The following is a 24,944-nucleotide window of genomic DNA, read 5'->3' on the forward strand; positions in this document are numbered from 1 at the left end:
TAGAGAGAGGCTGAAATGGCTGGGGTTGTTTTCCCTGGAGCGTCATAGGCTGAGGGGTGACCTTATAAAGGCTTATAAAATCATGAGGAATGTGGATAGGATGAATAGTCGAGGTCTTTTCCCCACGGTGGGGATGTCCAAAACTAAAGGGCATAGGTTTAAGGTGAGAGGGGAAAGATTTAAAAGGGACCTAAGGGGCAACCTCTTAGAGGGCATAGGTTTAAGGTGAGAGGGGAAAGATTTAAAAGGGACCTAAGGGGCAACCTCTTCACACAGAATGTAGTGTGTGTATGGAATGAGCTGCCAGAGGAGCTGGTGGACGCTGGTACAATTACACTTAAAAGGCATCTAAATGCTTTTATGAATAGGAAGGGTTTGGAAAGATATGGGCTAGGTGCTGATAGATGGGACTGCATCAGTTCAGGATATCTGGTCGGCATGGACGAGTTGGACCGAAGGGTCTGTTTCCATAATGTACATCTCTATGACTCTATCCCTGAGTTCATGGCCACCAAATATTCCCCCATTAACATAATTAACAAAAAACTAAACAAAGAACTGCGGATGCTGTAAATCAGAAACAGAAACAAAAAATATCAGAAAAACTCAGCAGGTTTGGTAGCTTCTGTGGAGAGAAAGCAGAGTTGACCTTTCTGAAGAACCTGTTCTGATGAAGGACCTCTGGTCCTGAAATGTTAACTCTGCTTTCTCTCCACAGATGCTGCCAGACCTACAGAATTTTTTCCAGCAATTCCTGTTTTGGTAACAAAAGATTATCTGGTCATTAACATGTTACTGCATGTTGGACCTTGCTGTGCAGAACTGACTGCCAGGATTCCTACATTATAACTGACTCCACTTTAACTGCATGTAGTTAGCGAGAAAGCAGGCAAGTTGTGGATTGGAAGGCACAAATTAAATGCAATATCTTCCTTAATCTTATTTATTTAACTCACAACTAACACTACTGACATCGAATCAAATAATTATTCCTCTCATTTCAGTTAAAAAGAGATCACTATAACAATGACTGCATTGCATATACTTTCATTGGCTGCATTAAATGCTTTGGAATGTTTTGCAGAACGTGAAAAGTGTTCATTAAATTCAATAATATAAAGTAAAACAAAGAATTGGGGGATGCTGAAGCACACCAAAACAGAAACTTGGAGAAATGTTGTTGACATTAACTCTGCTTTCTCTCCACAGATGCTGCCAGAGCTATTGAGTTTCTCCAGCAATTTCAGATAAATTTAAGTTCCTTCTCCCCAGAGCTATGATTGAAGAACTTGCCCCAGCAAAAGGGTAATGATAGTTTCAAAATGTCTCTGAATCATTTAAAGCAGGACAGAACATGCTGGGAAATAAACTGAAAGGGTTTTAGGTTGCGCTAATTGGCAAAAGGCAATAGCAAAAATCACCCCGTACATTCCATTGCTTCCTCAGTAAGGGGCTTTGATTTTGTTTCTTTGTGAGTAACTGCATGTCCAGTGTCAATAATACACTTCAAAGTGCTTCTTTATCCATTGACCTTTAAAATCAAGAGTTGCATTATCTTCCCCACTCACAGAAACCCCACAAGTTAAGACACACTAACAAATTATGCGTCTCGATTCACATTCATCTGCTTTTGGGTTTTGGTGCTAAAATGCAGGCCCTAACTTTGCTTCACCAGTGCATCTTGATGTGTACATTTCGTAGCAGTCTTGCCACTGAGTCAGAAGATGTGGGTTCAGACCCCACAGCAGAGACTTTAGCACAGAGTTCTAGGCTAATTCCCAGGGCTGCACTGCATGAGGTGATATCTTTCCAATAACATGCCAAGCTGATGCCTTGTCTGCCCTGATAGGTAGATGCAATTATGCTTTGGCACTATTTTGAAGAACAGAAGGAGTGCCATCCCCAATGTCCAATTCAACATCCATCTTTCCACCAAGATGGCTAAAAATCAGATTATCTGGTTATGATTGCATTGCTGTTTGTGGGATCTTGCTATGCTCAAAATGGATGCTGCATCTTCGACATTACAACAATATCTGAAAAGTACTTGACTGGCTCAGAAGCACTTTCAGACATCCTCAGGTTGTGAACAACATTACTGAAAATTCCTGATGAAGTGCTTTTGCCTGAAACATTGATTTTCCTGCTCCTTGGATGCTGCCTGACCTGCTGTGCTTTTCCAGCACCACTCTCATCTTGACTCTGATCTCCAGCATCTGCAGTCCTCACTTTCACCTTACAACATAACTGAAGTCTATCTTTATAAATATGAAATAAAGTGTCACGTCCAGGCATGCCCAACTTAATGAAATACTATTATTTGTGGGTAGCACGTTGGCACAGTGGTTAGCCCTGCTGCCTCACAACACTAGAGACCCAGGTTCAATTCCTGCCTCAGGCAACTGTCTGTGTGGAGTTTGCACATTCTCCCCGAGTCTGCATGGGTTTCCTCCACAATCCAAAAATGTGCAGGTTAGGTGAATTGGCCATGCTAAATTGCCTGTAGTGTTAGGCAAAGGGGTAAATGTCTGGGTGGGTTGCAGGTTGGTGTGGACTTGTTGGGCTGAAGGGCCTGTTTCCACACTGTAAGCAATCTAACCTATTGTCTTCAAAGTTTAATTGAAGCTGCCTTGTGAATGATAATAATTAAATTACATTAATTTAGTTTTGCTGATGATTAATGTTCCAAATACACAGCAAAACAGAAACTGGTTACACAACCCATATCAGTATACATCCAATTGTAAATAATTACATTTGAAAAGGATCCCATCAAAAATGATGAAGGTTTAAACAGAACAGTAAAAACAGTAACCAAAAGAGAAAATGCTGGAAAATCTCAGCAGGTCTGGCAGCATCTGTAAGGAGAGAAAAGAGTTGATGTTTCGAGTCTAATTGACCCTTTGTCAAAGCTAGACTGGAAACATCAACTCTTTTCTCTCCTTACAGATGCTGCCAGACCTGCTGAGATTTTCCAGCATTTTCTCTTTTGGTTTCAGATTCTAGCATCCGCAGTAATTTGCTTTTGTCCAGTAAAAACAGTAAACCTTTTACAAGTGTGACACAGTAAAATATATTTCAAAACTATAGTCTGACAACAGTTCTGTTTTCATCCCAATGGGAATACCATGACCACCAATAAAATAGATGGGCTGGTCTGAGAATTAACTCAGACTGAGAATTAACAGTTAATTGTTTTTGCTAAATTCCTTTGTCAATGATGGCCCAACCAAACAAGACCCTCTTCTCATGCAAATAAAATAATATTCCCTTTGTTCAACTCTTTTTTTGTGTTCCAGCCCTGATGAGCTTCAACATCTGGTCTTTTTTCAGCAACATTTAAATTCTGTATGATCAAGCAATTAAGATAAAATTCTTGGAATCTGGGTTGTACTGGTTGAAGTAGACTCAGTTGTAATTTTTGAAAGGGAATTGAGTATCTACCTCAAAAATATAACGTCACAGAGCTAGGGGGAGAAAATACAGGAAGGTGGGTCAGTGCATAAACACAGTGGCACAGTGGTTAGCACTGCTGCCTCACAGCACCAGAGACCCAGGTTCAATTCCTGCCTAAGGCGACTGACTGTGTGGAGTTTGCACATTCTCACCGTGTCTGTCTGGGTTTCCTCCGGTTTACTCCCACAGTCCAAAGATGTGCAGACCAGGTGAATTGGTCATGCTAAACTGCCTGTAATGTTAGGTGAAGGGGTAAATTTATGGGTGGGTTGCGCTTCGGCAGGTTGGTGTGGACTTGTTGGGCCGAAGGGCCTGTTTCCACACTGTAAGTAATCTAATCTTTCTAAGAGCTAGCACAAGCAGGATGGGTCAAATCACGCCCTCTGGTTTCCAGAGATTCTGTGTTTAATAAACCTTTTCCACTGACATGTGGTGGAGGTCATAAACATTCAGCAACTCAAGCAAAAAGATCTGGCATGAAAAAGACAACTATCACTCACCCAACTTTGTGATGCCAATTTCCTGGAGGTCCTCCCAGGTGATGTCAGTGATGAACTCAATGTTTTCATAACCGTTCTCCACTAGTGTCTTGTAATATTGAGCCAGGCCAATAATGGAGAGCCATTCCATCAGGTCATTCTTGAAAAAGGAAACAGAAAGCTGTTGAGAGCATCTTTGTATTAGAATATGAAGACTTTAATGTGAAAAAATAATCTTTCCCATGCCAATTGACAGGTGCCAATTGACAGGTTACTTGTTTTGGATTTAAAATGTCACTGCAATCGAGCTTTTCAACATTAGGCAAAGGGGTTTTGCATTTCCCACATCCAATGGAACTTCTGCTAATGTGTTTGCTTCAGACATTGAATACTTACTTGACATCACCTTTAAATATGTTTCTGATTTGGAAGCATTTGTACAAAGTAGGCCACTCAGCCCCTTCGAAGCCTGGTCTATCATTTCATAAGATCTTAACTGATCTGCATGCAGCCTCATCTCCACAATACCTTGTAACTTTTCTCCCCCTTCCTTATCTGCCTTTGCCTTAGAAATATCCAAAGTCTCTGCCCCACCACCTTTTCAGAAAGGGAGCTCAAAGACTCAGGATCCTCAGTGAGAAAAAAGTCTTCTCATCTCTGTCTCAGATAGACACCCCCTTATTTTTGAACAGTGACCCACTCCCAGCTCTAGATTCTCTTGTCAGAGAGAACATCTGCTGTAAGATCCCTCAGGATCTTGCATGTTACAAGCTGGGAATTGCAGCCAGAACTCAGTTGACATTTCATCGGTCAGGTTTCAGCTGAAGCTTCCTTGAAAATGGGATAAAACTTTCCACGAATCAGTGCAATGCCTCTTTATTACAGCCTTTGCTGCAAACGCTGCTTGCGTTCAGCAATCAAAGTGGTGAAATGATTTCAAATCACAGTAGCACACTGCTCGGTTTAACTGAAGTGCCAAATTTGCTTATCATCGTATTTGAGGCAGCCGTTTAAATGACGTTACAATTTGGAAACATGCGTCAAACGTTGCTTTGAAATAAATCAGCTGCTCAATTGCAATGCGATTTATACCGGTCAAAGCATCTCATTTGACTGGGGTGCCTTGCACATTGGGGAATTCTGGTGGTCAGTTCCACAGGGAAGAGAAAGGAGGACAAGTTGCTACCACAAGTACTGTACAGATATCCCCTCCCTCTCCCCAGTGCCCTCCCACCCCCCATCAGACACCATCCCGAACTTTTAATCACTCACCACAGAAGTGCCTAAGACTTCCATGAAACTCTCTCAAAGTTCACCGTTTTAGACCTCAGTATTAATGACAAAACCAACATTCGGTTAGCTGGAGAGTGACCGCTGTTGGAGGAATGGTGGGGATGAATATAAAGAGTATTTCTGGAAGTAGGAACTGGCAGATTTCAGGCACTCAGTTCAAAGCTCCATGAAGCTCTGGAGATTTTCCAGAGCTATTGTTGGTAGCAATTCTGTCGGAGTTCAGTCATGTCTCTTTTTCTCTCTTTCAGAGAAGCATGTTAACCACTGAATGGTATAAAAGGGAGGGTGGGGTGGGATCTGTTCTTTAGAAACCAACTTTCAGTCAAAGGAGATCAAAGTGAAAAATCAAAAGACACACTGTGCATAATTGAGGCAAGATAATAAGAGTCTTTCTCTCCTGCTATTTTGGTCAGCAAAGCAGTAAGGAAACTGTGACAGGCAGCCTGCGCAATGGATAGACAAAAAGCTTTTTGATTCTCTGATTTCCAAATGGCTGTATAATTTTGACAGGCACTCATGCAAAACAGCTTACAGCGCTGACTATGCTGTGAGGAAAACTGGAACCAGTCTTGGGGTCCTCATTTTCTCAGCATGTGCTTACGAAACTGAAAATTCCACACCTATTTTTGCTCATCAGAGAACTATCATGGCCCTTGATCCTTGTGTAAAAAGGCAAAACCACCCATGCTTTTAGACAGTGAGACAACCGATGGTGGTTTAAACCTGAGGGTCACCACACCTCAGACAATGGGAGAGGGTGAGAAGGAGTGTCCTTCATGGTAACCTCAGATACGAGAGTGTGGCGCTGGAAAAGCACAGCATGTCAGGCAGTATCCAAGCAGCAGAAGAATTGACGTTTCGGGCATAAGCCCTTCATCGGGAAACATTGATTCTCCAGCTCCTCAGATGCTGCCTGACCTGCTGTGCTTTTCCAGCAACACACTCTCGACTCTGATCTCCAGCATCTGCAGTCCTCACTTTCTCCCGGTAACCTCAGATAGTGTGGGAATTAAACCCACGCTGTTGTCATCACTTGCATCCCAATCCAGCCATTCAGCCAACTGAGCTAACCAAGTACCTTGTACAGCTAGAGACTAAAAGCAGTAGCTATATGTCAGAAGGCAATAACAATATGTAGGCACAGCCTTACTGTGGCGGGGAAATTGAATATTGAGGCTGACAACATTATAGCTGACGTGAGAATTCTGTCTGACATATCTCAAATATCTCTTAGTCCTTGTACCTAAGGGCCTGGTATCCATGCCAGTGATAGATAATATAGAGAAAAATCTGTATTGTCTGCTACTCACTTTATGAATGAACTGTGACTCAGTCAGTAGCAGTCAGCTCTTGATCAGAAGGCCATGGATTCAAGTCTTACGCTAGGGATTTAAGCACTAATTCAGCGTTAACACTCCCAAGATAGCATGAAGGGAATACTGCACCAACATCTTTTGAGTGAGACATTAAATCAAAACTCCGTGTGTCCTCTTAGGTGAATGTAAAAGATCTTTTGCATGGCACCATTTGAAAAATGAGCGGTGGATTTATTCCAGACAAGTTATCCTTCAATTGATATTACTAAACCAACAAGATCTAATCATTATAAAAAGCTTGCTGGGTGTCGGCTGGCCGTTTTTTTTTGTATGACTACAGTGATCTCACTTTCAAAGTGCTTTTTGTTCACTGTGAAGCATTTTGGAAGTTCTGAGGTAACAAAGAGTGAATATAAATCTTTATTTTGCATTCACCACAACACCTCTCTTCCAAGTGCAATATTTAACAAAGCTGATCTCTCCCTGTTGCAGAAGGTGGGCAACTATTCCTTTTACCAAAGAGGGAAAAAATTTTCCTTTTAATTTTCCAGATACAGCATAAGGAATACTTCATATGGAAAAATGAACCCTCCCCCAAATTACTCTTAGTTTTATGTGTTCATACTATGATTGAGCTCACATGGAGCTCTGCTACATGTTGTGTTAAATTGTACCATTCACCCATCTGGTTTTGTGCTCATGACCTACATTGACTCTATCCGGCAATACCTCAATTTCGAAATTCTTACAAATGTTTTTGCATTCTTCCATAGCTTTACCTATCCCTATCTGTGTAATCTCCTGCAGCCTACAACCCATTGGGATCTCTCTGTTTCTTCAAACCTGCTCTTTTGGTTTTCCCTGATTTTAATGCTTTACTAACCCCAAACCTTTAGTTGCCTAATCCTAAATTTGGGATTTTCTTTCCTGGATTCCTCTGCTTCTCTGTTTTAAGGAACTCCGACCTCTTTAGTCATCAGTACTGACATCACCTCATCCTTGATAACATTCCTGTGAGACACTAGATAATGTTTAACTATGTTAAAGGTGTTATATAAATTTAGACTTGCTTCAATGGCATACACATGTCTAACGTAAAATGAATTCAAATAATTGTACTTTGAGAACAATGTGAGCACAGTGGTCAAAACATGCAGCTTTAAAAGAAAAATAAAGTAAACTAACTTTATTTTGTGTCTGCAAGCCATTTAGCCACTGATTAAAGAACAGAAAGTGGACACACAGCAAACACAGCACAGAAACATGCACTGCAAACAGTAACGTTCCTTTCCACATGGGTTATTTATTTATAGTAATAGTGTCAACATTTCTGCAGATGTTGGAAATATGGGATTTTAAACATCTGTGGGAAAATGCAGTCTAATACATAATGGACAGAAAATGAACCCACAGACAGGGCTGCTTACACAGACCCTGTCAGGCAATCAAAGCTTTGGAATTATTTCAGGACAAAGCATTTCTATTATTAGTGAATAACTAATTTGCAATCTTATAATATCATTTACAACATACATGGTGTTTTAATTTTGTTTCCTTCCTCTGATAATATTGACAATTGTGTTAAAAATATGTTAATCATCAAAACGTAAAACAAAACATTCAGGTTTGGCAGTTAATACAAAGCACTGTAGTGCAAGTCACACAGAAGTATTTATTTATACATTTTTATTTCCTTGAGATGATATATTATTGCTTTTCATGCTATGCAAAAGAAAGACAAATTACAATTTTCACAAATACACAAAAAGCACAATAAACACACGACACACAAAATGCAGTTACATGCAGGAGTATTTCGATGAACTAATTATTTTTTTCAGATTGCATTTCAGACATCAAATTTTTAATTCTGTCAAGTTGGGAATAATTAAAGCCCAAACCACAGCCTTACTCAAACTAGGATTTCCTAAGCTCCAAGTCCTTTGTATATTTTTTCATTCCTGTTGTTCATTATGACTTTTACTCATGGAGTAATTAACCTATGGAATTAATTTAAAATCTCCTATTAGAACCTCAGCAAAATTATACTGCAGCATTAAACCCGAGCTCATAACCCATGAGTTAGCTATGGGCAGAAGCAGTTTGGGAGTGTGTAAACTGACTTTTGGTTGTAAACTGATAAAAGAAACGGTCCTTGTTCATTAAGCCACACATAAAGGACAAAATAATGCCGGTTATGGTCACTGCTCACTGGAAGAATCCATCTCCTTGGGATTTATGTCCTCACTTTCTGCTCAGGTCAGGTACTCCACCAGGAAAACAATGGGATTCCATCGCATTCCCATGTGCCTTAATTTTAACCCTTTTCTATTATTATCAGCTACACAACAATTATACAAGCCACTGATTGTTCATCTACACAGTCAATATCCAACATAAACTTTACTTACAGAGCTTAAGCTCATGACCATCATAGGCTTCTGAGCATAATGGAGAGCGTTGGTCATTCAGGTAATCAATTAAGAATTCATCCAACTCAACAGCAGAATAAAATCCTAGTCTCTAGATGAACAACATTGAGCAGTGCTGTTCCCAAAATGCCCAGAGGGCAAAAGCTGGATGCAATGTTAATTGGACAGAATTAGTCCAAATATTGTGCTACGGTAGTTTTTATTCTGGTAAAGTGCTTTACTTCATACAGATTTATAGGTATAGCAAGCTTCCTCCATTATATTATCTTAAGGAACCACACAGAAGAGAAAGGTACAGTGTGTTATAAATAGATACATCTTAGATGCATTCTTTTTATTAGCAAAGGGTTGATAACAATACATCTTAAATGAAGAGGCCATGCTGTCTTAGAGACTGTTGCCATTAGATACTTCCATCCTTTGAATAATCAAAACCAAAGAGTAGAACGTGCACGTTTGGGTACAACTAATTACTCAGGCTCTGGAACCCTGTCACCTTTCTAACCAGGTGCTCCTGGCTGCAACAGAATGACTAGAAGAAAATTTGGCCAGAGGCTTGAAGGAGTGTTGGAAGATCAGTTGTGTTGTCCTCTGCCCTCTCCTCCAGAGGGATGCCACTTGGGCTAGAAGAGGATGAGAAAGAGGAGATAGAGTGAAACTGGACTAAAAGTGGGGAGAATATTATACTGCTAGGAAACGTAAGTAGCAATGGTAAAAGTAGGGTATTGAGTGATTGTTTCACCATTAATTCCAAATGCTAAAATATACTATCCTCATGGATTCGAACTGGTAATGAAGTGCAGATTGAGTCTTAGAATGCTGGTTTGGTTGGAAAAATGATGTTCCAGCGTGAAGTGTACATTCTATCATTGAAAGAATATCAAAAGCTGTCTGACAAATTTTCAAAGGTGCTTCCTCCATTTCTGAATTGAATCTGGGTCTGCACCAGGTGCTCAGATTTATTTTCAATGAATCTAATAGTATTTTATTGTAAACTGCACAGAATTGAAGTCTGACTTACTTGTACAATGATTCAGCCCAGAATTTGTTGAATGATAACAGCATGTAGCGCACACAGGCCAATATTAACGTACAAGTGATTCAGCAACTTCTTCATTGTAAGGAGGGATTCTGCATGAACTGTGAATTGCCACTTGTTACTAGGCAATTTGTGCCTCTCTTGCTGGCTATCTCTCCATGAAGTTGCTACATTTGGACATTTAACAATTAAATTCAGCACAGAAAGTCTTATTTGGTAATTTACTCAATAAAGTATGATAATTGTTAATGATTAGCATTCACGGTCTTAAGCCTAGAAATTGAACAAGTCTCAATCCTTCAGGTAATGAACATATCCAGAGATTCAAAAGATGCCTTACATCTTAAAATTTAACTTTTATCCCCATTCCTCCCTGTCTTTTTCTTGCTCAATATAGTTTATTTTCCCCTATATTCATTTCTCTTTCTGTACCTAATTGAACATTGCTGTCATCTTCAATTTACCATTCTTCTGAATTTATTTTTCAATCCTTAGAATTTTATTTGGTCAAAGTAGACTGTTGCTCTTGATTTTCATCGAGACCCCACATGGCCTGTTGTCTTTGCCAAAGCATTATCAGCTCTTACATTCAGGAACTTTGTCAGCAAAAGTCTTTAAGCTTAAGGATGCAGGAACATATCTATCTAACAGGACACATAACGAAATGCTCCTCTTCAGCAAATTCTGGGCTATATGTCTGAATAGGATCTATTTATGTTCAATCTGATTTGATTAGATTCCCTACAGTGTGGAAACAGGCCCTTCGGCCCATCAAGTCCACACTGACCCTCCGAAGAGTAACCCACCCAGGCCCATTTCGCTCTAACTAATACACCTAACACTATGGGCAATTTAGCATGGCCAATTCACCTGACCTGCACATCTTTGGACTATGGGAGGAAACCGGAGCACCTGGAGGAAACACACGTAGACACGGGGAAATGTACAAACTCCATACAGACAGTCGCCAGAGGCTGGAATCGAACCTGGGACCCTGGTGCTGTGAGGCAGTAGTGCTAACCACTGAGCCTCTGTGCCACCCGTAATTCTAAATCTCTTGATTTACCATTTTTCTGTTCTATGTAAAACCTGATCTTATTGAATTTCAGGTATTGATTTCCACGTACAATTTTGAGTAACGTATTTGCAATTGTAAAATCATTAATTCTAGTTGGTAAGTGTTGTTTTGCAAATCATTTTAAAGCGATCTAATGCTACGAAGATTCCCGTGAATGATTCATATCTTTGGATTCTTATCCTCAGGAATGGTTTTAATCAGTGGGGAAAGCAATTGTGTGCAATGCAGGGTGCAAGGATAAGGTTGGCATTCAGGAAGAATGTCCTCACTGTTTGCATGATTTATACTCCAGGTTGGGGAAACTTTAAAGAATCTTTTCGTGGGCAATTCAATGGGGGAGGGGTACAGTTCATGACAGGCAGATTGTGCATGGTCTTTGGAAATGGAGGCTTGATGAGGTGAATGACCTTAGTTAAATCCAACATTTTTTTTTACTGTGATAGATTCGAAGCTTATCGAGGCGTGGGGAAGAAATTAAAACTAAGCAAACAATGGAAAAACCGTCAAGTAGAGACTACAGTGAGAACTGTAATCTTTGAAAAGGAAAAGTATTGGAGTATTGCCTCTTACAGGGAGAGGTGCTTAGCACCCAATGACAAAGACACTCCTTGCTTAAGTCATGGAACTAAATCCAATTTCTGGCTAGATTTACCTTTACAGAAAATAATTTTACATTTTAGCCTTCAGTCCACTTTAATAAGTAGCTCTTTGCCATTCAGAAAAAAAGTGGTGAAGTTTCATTGGGTTTTTGACATACTTAGATTACTTACAGTGTGGAAACAGGCCCTTCACCCCAACAAGTCCACATTGACCCGCCGAAGCGCAACCCACCCATTACCCTACATTTACCCCTTTACCTATCACTACGGGCAATTTAACATCTTTGGACTGTGGGAGGAAACCTGAGCATCCAGAGGAAACCCACGCAGACACGGCGAGAATGTGCAAACTCCATACATTCAGTCGCCTGAGTCGGGAATTGAACCCGGGTCTCTGGCACTGTGAGGCAGCAGTGCTAGCCACTGTGCCACCGTGCCGCCCACATATTAACAATAAGTCTCAGTTTGGCTAATCTCACTGAGGAGTCGAAAAGTGTGGTGCTAGAAAAGCACAGATGGTCAGGTAGCGTCCGAGAAGCAGGAGAATCGATGCTTCAAGCATGAGCTCTTTATCACGAATGAGTGGGTGGCCCAAGGGGGCTGGGAGATAAATGGGAGGGTGTGGGGCAGGGGAGAAGATAGGTTGATGAAGGTGGAGGGTGATGGTGATAGGTCAGAGAGGAGGGTAGAGCAGATAGGTGGGAAGGAAGACGGACAGGTAGGATAGTTCAAGAGACCAATGCTGAGTTGGAGGGTTGGATTTGGGATAAGGTGAGGGAAAGGGAAATGAGGAAACTGGTGAAATTGACATTGAGCCCATGTGGTTGGTGGGTCCCAAGATGGAAGATAGGAGTTCTTCATCCAGGCCTTGGGTGGCTAGAGTTTGACAGTGGAGGAGGCCCAGGACTTGCATGTTCTTGCTGGAGTAGGAGGGGGAGTTAAAGTGTTCAGTCACAGGGTCGTTTAGTGCATGTCCCAGAGATGTTCTCTGAAACATTCCCCAAGTTGGCGTCCTGTCTTCTTGATGTAGAGGAGACCACATCAAGATCAATGGACACTGTAGATGACACGTGTGGAAGTGCAGGTAAATCTCTGTCAGATGTGGAAAGATCCTTCGGGGCCTTGGACGGAGGTGAAGTGGAAAGTGAGGACCAGGGGGTTTCTGTCCTTGTTGCGATCGGAGTGGGAGGTTTCAAGTGCAGAGGTGTGGGAAGTGGAGGAGATGAGCTGAAGGGCATCGTCTTTCCAGCACCACACTTTTCGACTCTGATCTCCAGCATCTGTAGCCCTTGCTTTCTCCTAATCTGAGGAGCAGTATTCGTAGCAGGCACAGTTCTGGGCATTGTTGACTGTAGCTCCTGGTTTTCAATCCATCCAGGTATTGGCAGATATCTGGGCCAAGACTCTAGTGCCCCCTGTAATGCGAGTTGCCCTCTCTATTTGAATGCATTTCTGAAAGTTGGACCTTGAACCACCCCACCTCAACATCTCTGCCTTCAGTCCATTCTGTGGATGCACTGCCTTGCTGTGGCTAATTAGAAAGGGAATAAACCCTTTGGCAGTCAATTTCATTAGCCTTGACTGTTACTGCGATACACATCCATATGCCCAGTCTCCATATTTTAATCATGAATGAATGAAAGGAGTTATACACAATGAGAAAATAAAAACATTTCTAATGCCACTTATGTCTTTTCTCTAGTCTGTGCACAGCAGGTCTCAAGAGATTGATCTTCAATTCCTGGAAATTTCAGGACAATCTTGAAGGGTTTGCAACTGTGCTGGAACATCATGTTCCTTGCTGGAAGTAGCTAATTGGGAAATTAATGTTATTGTTTCACATATTATGGTAGAATATGGGGAATGACCCTGTATAGCACTATTGTAAAGCATTACAAGTGCTGTGAACTACAAACTTATTTCATAGCTCCATACATTCTGCTCAGTTATTCATCTGAGGAGTGTGTATGTGTGTGTGTGTGTGTATTGCAAACTTTGCTGGCTGGGCATATAACCAGTCTGTTTGTTGCACAATACTCTGGATTTTTATTCCATCAGTTAGTCTTTACATACTTAGGCTCTAAGCTCTTGAGTTCACTCCTCAAACCTATCACTGTTCTTTAAGGCATAACTAAATCCTATCCTCTTTGATTCCCTGTCCTTTACAGATCCTCCTGTCCTCAATCTGCATTTGTTACCTTGTCTGGCCTCCACGTGATACCAGACCACAGCAATATGGTCGATTCTTAACTCCCCTTTGAAATGGTGCTAGCAAGCCACAATGATTATTATATGTTATTTTAGACACTGGCAATCATGGCTGGTGGGACTAGATTGGGTTGGGATATCTGGTCGGCATGGACATGTTGGACTCTTCTGAGTGGTAATGATCATGCAACTACTGTTAATTGTTGTAAAGACCCACTTCACTTGGCAATGTCCTTCAGGGTAGGAAATCTGCATTTGTTACCTTGTCTGGCCTCCACGTGATACCAGACCCACAGCAATATGGTTGATTCTTAACTCCCCTTTGAAGTGGTGCTATCAAGCCACTCAGATCAAAGCAATAAAAAATGGGCAACAAAGACTGGCCTTGCCAGCAATGCCCAAATCCAGTAAAAGAATAACAAAGAACAGACTTGCTGCCAACAATTTTCATTACTGAGAAACACAACGCCTGGTAGCCCCAGTGAAACAATGAGGAGTGCATCTCTGCATGTTGATTTGCACTGGTCTTTCGTGCACATGACTATGGAGTAATACTGGAAGTAAAAGGAGTAAGTTTAATGACTGGAACTCATTGCATTTGGCTCTTTAGACAAGGAATATGGTTAGCTGGCTGAGGTGTTCACATTAGGATATTCCTTCATGCATAGTTCCAATCTGCAGTCACAAAAGGATTCGCTTTTTAAACAGAGTGAATTGTTGGGATTAATGCGCAAAACCCTTCAAATGGGCAGTGATGTTTGTGAATTTGCCTGGTTAGATAATGGGAAAAAACTATTCACGTAATTCAAGTTGCAGTGTGCCTGGTGCCTTCCGCAGTTCCCTACTCTTATACACCTTTTATTTACCTTCAAAATAAAGGCCACAGCCCATTTGTGATTTGTGGGTTTTTGTGATTCACACACTGGGACTCTCAAATCCCCCTGCATTGCAGCTCTCTGCAGTCTTTCTCCATTTAAATAACATGCAATCCTTCTATTCTTCCTGCCAAAGTATCAAAACTCATATTTTCCTACATTATACATTACATGGGTGGCACAGTGGCTCAGTGGTTAGCATTGCTGCCACACAGTGCCAAGGATCAGGTTTAATTTAACCCTCAGGTGACAGCCTGTGTGCAGTGTGCACGTTCTCCCAGTGTCTATGTGGGTTTCCTCCAGGTGCTCCAATTTCTTCCACAGTCCAATGATGTACAAGTTCATTGGTTTGGCCATGGGAAATGCAGGGTTATGGGGAAAGGGTGGGGGTCCGGCAGGGGGACGGAGTGGGATGCTCTTCAGAGGGTCAGTGTAGACTTGATGGGCCAAATGGTCTGCTTCCCCATCTTAGGGATTCTATATTTCTATGATAACTCTGGCATGTTTCTGCTCACTCGTCAAATACGTCTACATCCCTCTGTCGACTCTTTGTGTCATTCTCACTACTAGCCTTCTCACCTATTTCAGAGTCATCTGCAAATGTGGCTATGGTACATTCACATTCCTCTTCCAAGTCATTAATATATCAGCAATTGTCAATATGTATTGTCAGTAACTCTCACCTAGCACTGATACCTGTGGCACTCCACTAGTTATAGGTTGGCAGCCTGAAAATGCCCCCTTTAACTCAAACTCTCTGCTTTCTATTAGTTCGATGGAGGCAGTGCCTTGGGTCATGTGTGTTCAAGGTGCTATACAAATGCAGGTGTTGCTGTCTTCATGGGGGTCACTGTGCATGACCCAGGAACAAGCCTCAAAAGGGTCAAGATCTGCTGGCAACTTAGATCATGGAACAAAGTACCTTCTCGCCTCAGAGCTCTCACAACCATTTACAACCAAGCGTCTTTACAGAAGGCCTGACACAGAAAGGAAGCATTTAAAAAAGGGATCTAATTAACAGCTCTGGCCACTGTTATCAGATTACAACACTTCCGTTTACCCCTAGACTTCTGGAGCACCTGTGTGAGATGGGCTGAAGTACTTAGATTAGGTTACTTACAGTGTGGAAACAGGCCCTTCGGCCAAACAAGTCCACACCGACCCTCCAAAGAGCAACCCACCCAGTCCCATTCCTCTACATTTACCCCTTCACGTAACACTACGGGCAATTTAGCAAGGCCAATTCACCTAACCTGCACATCTTTGGACTGTGGGAGGAAACCGGAGCACCCGGAGGAAATCCACACAGACACGGGGAGAATGTGCAAACTCCACACAGACAGTTGCCTGCGGCAGCAATTGAACCCAGGTCTCTGGCGCTGTGAGGCAGCAGTGCTAACCACTGTGCCACCGTGCCGCCCATACTTAGATTTGTCCACAGTTAGCCACAACCTGGGGATGTGACCCAAAACTAGTAGAGGTCCTCATCAATATGCAGAAGGAGATTTCTCCTTAATCTACAATACTTTTTGAATTCTGAGACTGTCAGTTTGGGTTCCCATTGCCCTGACAACCCTGACCTTGATGTAGTGTGCACTATTTAATTCCAGTCTCATCTCCATCCATTTTCACAAAAACTGTACGAAAATTGCAAAGCAACATTCAAACCAATTGACTGGCTGGCAAAACCCGTTCACAGAATTTGATGTGAAAATAAACAGAAACAAGCAAAGACTTATTCCGACTGAAGGTGCAATACAACCAATTGTTGAAGGTTTTTACAATTTATTTCAGTTCAACCCTTCCTAGTTACAGAAGCATGCAGCTGATTTGGGCAGCGCAGTACTGATAGTAGGTTGATAGGGATTGGGGCATGTTGACTCTGAAATTGGGTGCCTTGCCATGAGTACTGCTCCTGGTGCCAACTTAACTGCTCAGCTGCGGTTTTAGATACGGTGGAGGAGGTGTTGGGTAGCTGTGCATCTGTGGGCTAATTGAGGCCCTTAATTTGCCATTTGAATTCCCCTTCCTACTACCGTCACAATTTTCTCCCACAGGTCGGAGCATTTAGTGTGAAGCCCTAAAGCTTTCGCTGCACAGGTTGTAGTGGTACTTCCTTCACAGACCTCTACATTGAGGCTGATCAGATTGTAACAAGGTCAGTCAGCTAGGCCTCATAGAATGAGCTCCCAAATTGAGGCTGTTAACCTGGTCCAATCAGGGAGCCCCGACTGACAGATAAGAACAGGAATATTAGACATCCTATTCGCCCTTAGAGCTGGCTCTGAGGGAGCTGGATCAGCGTCAAGGACTCTCCATGTGTAAATAAATGGTGTCTTGCTGACGGGACACCAGCCTCTGTGGAGTTATTTCAAAGGCCTTCTCCCAAGGTCTCTAAACTCCCATAATTTCTCCTACCCTCTCCTATTCACTCTGGCACCCTACCTGTCCTCACCTGACTCTATTAGCCTGGCCCTGGCAATACCCATCCCCTTATCTTTACATCTGGCTCCAGTGCCGGTGACCATGGGATTGGATGCCGTCCCAGGAGTGGCCACTGCTCCCAGTGGTGCTGCTGCATCAAGAGAGATACTACTTGACTGACGACCAGCTCTCATAGGCAAGATGCACTCCGAGTTTGGAATGAATAGTTGCTCTCAAAGCACTCAATATCCTGAAGATCAGTTATCCAGGAGCAATTCAAAATTCTATCTAGACATCACCATTTAGTCCTTAAAACCTGTTTGTCCATTCAATGTGGTAATGGCTAATGTGTGACCTAATTCTGTAGACTCCTGTTACCATACTGAACACATTTAGCAGAACCTAGGGCATAGAGCCAACATTACAATTACACCTTTCCAGCTCCTTGTTTATCTAAGACAAATAAAATCAGGAATTTTTTTTATTGTTTCCTTTTATTCCCATTTCATAAAATTATTTTATGGTAATTATTATCATCAAATTTTATGTAAGCAATAATTTGAGATTAGATAAAAATGACATTACTCAAGTTATATTGTGCAATACTCATAACAAATGCATGAAAGATTTCAGGTGGAATCAATCTCCCCGCTATTTTAAGATGAATAGATTAACACTGATAAAATAATAAGCTGTTAATGTTATTTCACAAACAGCATTGCCTTTCTTACCAATAATGAAATACAGCAAGGCTCCTTTTTATGGGGTTTCAGTGAATGAATGATCAATATTTGGAATGGTGTTACGAGGGAAAAAATGGGAGCAGTCTGTATCAATTCATCCAGCTGCAACCTTAGATTGATTTCAGTAAGTAATATTTTAGGACATCATGAATGAGCAATTTGAGAGATGGTATGTAGTGGGCATAGCATACTTCAGAGGATCAGGGGACTTTGGGTCCATGTTCCCAAAGTTCTTCATCATTTTGCTGGGTCTGTCGTTAGCCAATTGATAGACAATGATTGCTGTGATTTGACACCAAATCCATTATTGCAGCATCATAACCAGTATGGCAGAAGGCAAACTAGCAAGACCTGGGTCGTTTTACAATAGTGATTCCTCTATGATAGTGTTAAACAGGTGATAATGAGTCAGGTACCTGCTGTTGTCATGGAGGGTCTTGAGGCACACCATTAGCACAGGCTATGGGTTCAAATCCTACTTTTCCCAAAAGTGTGTTGTAACATATCTGAATAGGTTGATTAGCTATATTAGTCATGATTTTCATTCCCACTGAAGTCAATGACAAGTGTTTCTTTTTCCGAATTTCCCTCTACTTAAAACCTCTATTCAAATGTGTTTTGATTTTGTTGTATAACATGTCACAGGGTTGTGAGCTGTTCAGCGAAGGGTATGACATTTAGTTCCATCACAGTATTAGGCCCCAAAAAATTGTGAACATAATTTTCTCTACCAGGCTTAGTCTGATCTGTTCACTTTGTCAATTTACAATATATGCTATCTTTAATTATTGCCCAACACATACTTGGGTCCCAGGAATCAATCTCATTTGCCAAAGATTTACAATGCAAATTAGATTCAAGCATTTTGGAATGGATGGGATGGCAACTGAGATGGGAAAAATGATTTTGTTTTGGGTTAGGGTTGGATTTAGGATTAGAAGATGCTATGGATGGGTACTGGTGGGGTGAGGTTTGGGGGTGCGGGTTGGGGGGGTGGTGGTGTGGTTAGTGGGAAGAAGGGTTGAGGACATACTGTCCCCTGGTTGTCAATGAACAGCCTTTTGAAACGGAAGTATGTGATAAGACTTACTGGCTGGTAGTTGGGCAACCACTCTGAGAGATTCAGTCGATTTATTTCAATGGCAATCTTTTTCCTATGTCCAGGTTTTGTTACTCCAATTGCTGTTAGATCCTAGAACACAGAGTTTGTTACAATTGAAGATGCCATTGGTGAACCTGAAACTCACAAATGGAAGCAGTGCTAGGCCATCGCTTACAATTACTAAGTTCACTTCAGCAGGTCTTCAAAAGCTGGCCAAACCATGACACCCTTCCAGGGTCAACTGTGACTTGCTAAATTGTCAGGTTGTAAATGTTTTAACACAACAATGCCACAACAGCACAGTCCTGTCAAAAAAAAGTTCAGAGTTAACAGCTATTTTAAATGGAGAGCCAAGCACCTCAGGGTACAGTTGCCAATGAGGTTTAGGCCTGCAAATGGAAACTTTCACTTTTATTTTGCAATGGCAGGGCACAATTTTAACCTAGCTCATCCAGTGGGAAGCATAAGGCATGCGCACTTTCACATCAGGCACAATAACATAGTGGCACAAATATATATAGTTTCTCTCTCAACAGGCCCTGCCAAACCTGCTGCGTTTCTCCAGCACTTCCTGTTTTTATTTCAGACTCACAGCATCTGCAGTAATTTGCTTTTTTTATTCTCCCATGTTTTAAGTTTCCTGACTGGTTGACTTTGTCGAAAATTACCCTTCGGGCTTCTCAAAACCATTCATTCAGCTGGATGCACGTTCCTCGTAGTGTCAGAATCTCAGGTTTGGCCTCAATCTGCATTGAGTCTGCCACAGTCAAGAGTGTTGATGCAACTGGCCTCGCCATCTCTAGGTTGTGAAGGTGCAAGAAATGTCACCTCTAAATCCCAACGTCTGAGTGCTGCTATCCTATAACCTCTCCAAGGGCAGACTTTATATGTGGAGACTGGAAGAAGTCAGTACGGGGACATACTGTGCTGGACTTCGGTTCTCAAAGAGCTTGATAGCATTATCCACCAAAAGACCATGGAACAACACTGGAGCCAACAGTTTCCATCTGAACTCAGTCTAAACTGTGCCTGGAGGTAACCTGCAACCTCTCCAAAGCTCTGGAATCAGGTGCTGGATTTCAGCGATAAGATGACCACAGCAGTCCATAGTATCATGGTGAGGTGGGGGAAGGATGGTCATTTTAACATAAATTATCAAGACACTGGGGTGAGGGAATACTCATGAATTCAGATGAAATGCTAGTTGTAAATCAAGCTCAATATTGCTCTTGTCTGACTCCGAAACTCATATTACATTGTTTCCTGGTGGGTGTACGTTGAAAGACTCCCCCATAAATAAGCGGGGACCCTTGGGGTTAACTAACACTTGAATCTGTGGTCTCAAGGCAGTCTTAGACTGCGTTTAGGGACTGGGGCAACAAAGATGGGTCGGGCTTTCTGGAATGTTATGACTCCAGGACTTTGTAACTCCCCTGCCTTTAGGTTAAACCCTCAGGTCAGTGTTTGAGTGGGTTGGTTTGGCGGGGAGCGAGTTGAACCAGAATGCCTCAAATTGTTAGAATGTCTCACCTTCGGGACAGGTAAATCTGGTTTAGAAAGTCTTGCCCCTAGGACAGCACGCCTCCTGTTGGTTGAGCTGTTGCCAAAGTTGTGGAGACGTTCATCACTTGCTCGACACTCACCCTCCCTCTTAGCTGAAGGAGGGTGAATGGAGACGGGAGCCTTTGAGAGGGAAAAACGGGGAAAGATCAAGGGCAAAGTGTGAAGGAAGGAAGGAAGGAAAGTACAGCAGACAGTTGTATGTAGAGTCATTGACAAATCAAGGTTAATCTCGAGTTGCTACTGCCTTCCTACCAGGTTAACCTCGATTCCAACCTGACTGTACACACAAAGCCCAGCGTCATTCACTCACGACTTTCCAATTTCATCTGCCTACGCTCAATGCATCTTCGACTGTTTGACTTCTTTATTAACCAGACATCTTGAGTCTCCCTAAACAATTATGAAGCTGTTAACAGGGAAACCACAGGCTTCAGACAATTTCCACTCAATATACAGGGTAATTCCCAGCACCTTCATTTTAACATTTCATCAGCACAGGAACTGTGAAGGATTTTGGCTTGAGCGGGCCAGCTGCTTTCTTATGGCACATGGTATTCCTGGATGACATTGTTTTGCTACCCACTGCCTGGTCAAAATGCATAGGGAGATTGATGTGTGCAGGCATCATTCCCAATCTGCAGATTTCTTAATAGATTGCCATGGAGTATTGCTTGTTTCATTTTTAGAGACTGTCCTGCACTTTAGTTTTAAAATATCATAGAAAACTGAAGCATCCGCCTGACCTCAAAAGCATATACAAACAACCAAGGAACAAGAGTAGACCACTTAGACCTTCAAGCCTTTTCTCAATAAGATCGTGGCTGATCTGCTTTTAACCTCAACTCTCCATTTCTGCACATCTCCAGTAAACCTTTAGCCCCTTGGTCATCAAAAATCTATCTATCTCTGCAGAAAAACATGTAAAGCATTTGTCTGTGTGGTCTCAAATGAGATTCCAATCAGCGCTGGGTTAACCTTAAAACTTAAGGTGTCACAACATGTCATGGGCCTTGTATCTGGACAGTGGATATCTGCTCCTTATCACTATTAGTTTGACCCTTAATGTGGGCACAAGGCTGGTATAAAATCAGCTGTCTTGATTGTCAATGTGACATTATCCATTAAAACCCCACTAAATGGTGCTCGACAGAACTGTTTGCTCTTTCCATGGAGCCTTTGAACTACAAGTTGCACCTTTTTGCAATTCTGCCTTCGCAGAGTTTGCCCAGCCAAACGGATATATTTTTAGAGGCTTTTTCACCAAAGGCATCAATATGCATCAGCAGAGCTGGAGAAATAAGTTTGACTGGTCCGAGAGTCAAGAAGGAGAGGACGTAATGTTAGAATCAATGCTAGGGCATTGAGGGACGAAACCAAGAAACACCTTCAATACACTAAGGGTAGCAGGGATGCGGAATTCCCGTTTCCCAAAAGAGTGTGGATGCTGCAACAACTGGACCTTGCAAGACAGCTCTGATTATTAAAATAAACGGAGAAAGGGCATTAACTGCAGCTGAGATACGGCCAAGCCGCGATAATTCAAGAAAGCGGCTGTTCTCAGTAATTCCCTGATTCTCACCCCAACTCTTTCTGTCCTTGGACCTACTTTATCAAACACCGGCTTTTAAAAGCTCAAGAACCCAATTGGTGTTGAGTTTTTAAACTTTTGAAAATATAGGTTCTGTTGCTTTTGAAGAGTAGTGGAAGATTACAGACGATTAGCATGATTAGTATGAGTCACTGAGTCAGGAAGAATGGTTGAAGGGAGACAATTGCAGGCATAACTGGTAAATTGAACAGCAGTGAATGAGGAGTCAGACTACACAACAAAACTTTCTAATGATCTTTGTAATAAACAATGTCAGTCCTCAATAAAAGAAAATCTGTAAATGAAACTCGATAAATGAATTAATGCAGGGTGTCAGAGATCTTGTCTTCTGCATATTAGGTAGACACTGTAAAGAAGCCTGCAGTTTCCCTTAAGGCTGTTCTGAGTGAATAATTGAGAACAATTTTCAACTCCTACGGGTTCAAATGATGTCCAATGGAATATGAATACAAAGCCGAGTACTTCTATTCCATTAAGGTATAGCGCACAAATCTTGAGTGCGGTATTAGCATATGAACCACTATTGAGTTTGTCAGAAATTGTTTTGTCTGCCATTTTAATCAATTTGTTACTGCTAAGGAAGCAGGCACAGCCATTTCATTCCAACACAAGATGCATTCGGAGGCCAATAGCGTACAGAGAGATTTTGCTCACCAGCACCTCTTTTCAACCGCTATCTCCTCCTGCCGTTTGTGGACTTACCTCAGGGGTCATGCGGCTGATAGTTGGAATGTCATAGCCAGCATTGATAAAGTTAGCAGCATACTGCTGGAGTTGGAATTCACTAAGCCAGTTATAAACTGTCTCTGGGCTCTGGATAAAGGATGACAAAAAAAAAATGGAACGTGAAAAGCGCGTTAGAATTCGGCGGTAAAAATCTAATGTTAAGACATTCCTTCTTCCAGAAATCTGTTTAATACTGGAGATAGTCAAGCTCATCACAATAACGTCAAAGGGACCATGTCATATTGCAGAAAGACTGTGTAAGGCACGAAACTCTATGGAGCCAACTGGATGGAAGAATGAGTTGACATGACGACAGCCATACAATCGTGAGCATCCATTGCATTTTTTGAAACTGCTCAGGGCACCCTTATCATTACTAAGGATTCCATTCTCCCTTGGTAGTCTCCTTGTTCAAACCTGTGGAGATTCTGTCAAGGAAGAAGACATTTTTCTGCAGACCGATACAAATCTTTCAAGTCTTCTTTGACTAACTCCAGTTGCTATGGCAACGCAAGGTGCTGTGGCCTGAGTGGACTAGGCTTGTTGAAGATTTGGGACCCAAGATAAATAAGTTCCCATGGCAGTGCCTGTAACTATTACTGACCTGTAAATGAGCGCAATCAGAAATTCAGAGAACTTTTTTGTTGTGTCCCATCATTCCACATCCTTCCCCTCTGCCAAGCTAAAGAAAGAATGGCTTTGTGTTCTCAGATCATGAGTGGACCATTCCATTTGGCTACTGAACTTTAAATCTGTTCCTCTGGTTTTTGCCAACTAAAGTAAAAGTAAAAATAACAGAGCCACTCTAATGTGTTATGAAACTACAGCGGTTACACAAGAGGGAGGCTGGTGGAAACAGGGTTGAAGGGTCAAAGCATGAAGTCTCAGAATGGGATGAACATGGAGAAGAGTAGGAGGTGGGTTGCAAATGAGAGAGTGCCTGATGTTCAGGGCTATGGTGGGAAGTATACAGTGGGAGGCTCTAAAAGGTTGATTGAGGAGACAGTACAATGGGAAATGCTTGAAGTTAGTAATGAATGGTGTCTGCCATAATGTTGAAGAACTTGAGAGCAGCTCCCACGTATTGGAGGTGTAAATGAAATGCAGGGGTGAGGAGTTCAGGAAACAGTGGATTTGTTCACAGTTTACATTGATACCCACCATAACTCATAGGATTGAAACTCAGATCTCCTTTTGTCAAAGTCACTGCCCATGTGGAACTTACTCAACAAAAGTCAGGGCATCCCTAGTTTCGTCGGATCACAGCTGGGACAATCTTATGGATGTTGGCAAAGACTTCAAGGTCCCCAGGCTGGGGAGAGGAAGCTCAAAGAGGAACGCTCCTGTCCATGACATATATCTTGATTCTTGTATGTGCATGTGGTCTTTGAGTATTGATGGTGGTATTCCTAATAATACAAACTGTCCTGTGGCTCAGCAAGTGATAACCAGAGTATTGAGTACAGGAGTTGGGAGGTCATGTTGCGGCTGTACAGGACATTGGTTAGGCCACTGTTGGAATATTGCACGCAATTCTGGTCTCCTTCCTATTGGAAGGATGTTGTGAAACTTGAAAGGGTTCAGAAAAGATTTACCAAGGATGTTGCCAGGGTTGGAGGATTTGAGCTACAGGGAGAGGCTGAACAGGCTGGGGCTGTTTTCCCTACAGCGTCAGAGGCTGAGGGGCGACCTTATAGAGGTTTATAAAATCATGAGGGCATGGATACGATAAATAGACAAAATCTCTTTCCTGGGGTGGGGGAGTCCAGAGCTAGAGGGCATAGGTTTAGGGTGAGAGGGGAAAGATATAAAAGAGACTGAAGGGGCAATGTTTTCACGCAGAGGGTGGTATGTGTATGGAATGAGCTGCCAGAGGAAGTAGTGGAGGCTGGTACAATTGCAACATTTAAAAGACATCTGAATGGGTATATGAATAGGAAGGGTTGTAGGGATATGGGCCAGGTGCTGGCAGGTGGGACTAGATTGGGTTGAGATATCTGGT

At 42.1% G+C, this 24,944-nt stretch overlaps 1 protein-coding gene across 11 annotated transcripts in view; it reads right to left on the bottom strand.

The window, feature by feature from the left end:
- caskin1 (CASK interacting protein 1) overlaps positions 1–24,944 on the bottom strand; it is a 651,040-nt gene that overhangs the window by 30,471 nt on the left and 595,625 nt on the right. For 3 of the 11 annotated variants that reach the window (XM_043711216.1, XM_043711212.1, XM_043711207.1), the window contains 4 exons: positions 22,919–23,029; positions 20,575–20,727; positions 19,033–19,134; positions 3,957–4,116 (listed from right to left, as the gene is read on the bottom strand). In XM_043711216.1, the coding sequence (XP_043567151.1) occupies positions 3,957–4,116; positions 19,033–19,134; positions 20,575–20,727; positions 22,919–23,029 (526 nt within the window). The remainder of the gene's footprint in view (positions 1–3,956; positions 4,117–19,032; positions 19,135–20,574; positions 20,728–22,918; positions 23,030–24,944) is intronic. The other 8 variants (XM_043711218.1, XM_043711211.1, XM_043711208.1 and 5 more) reach the window with 7 other exon arrangements.

This window comes from Chiloscyllium plagiosum, chromosome 21 (genome assembly GCF_004010195.1).
Source record: "Chiloscyllium plagiosum isolate BGI_BamShark_2017 chromosome 21, ASM401019v2, whole genome shotgun sequence".
Lineage (NCBI taxonomy): Eukaryota > Metazoa > Chordata > Chondrichthyes > Orectolobiformes > Hemiscylliidae > Chiloscyllium > Chiloscyllium plagiosum.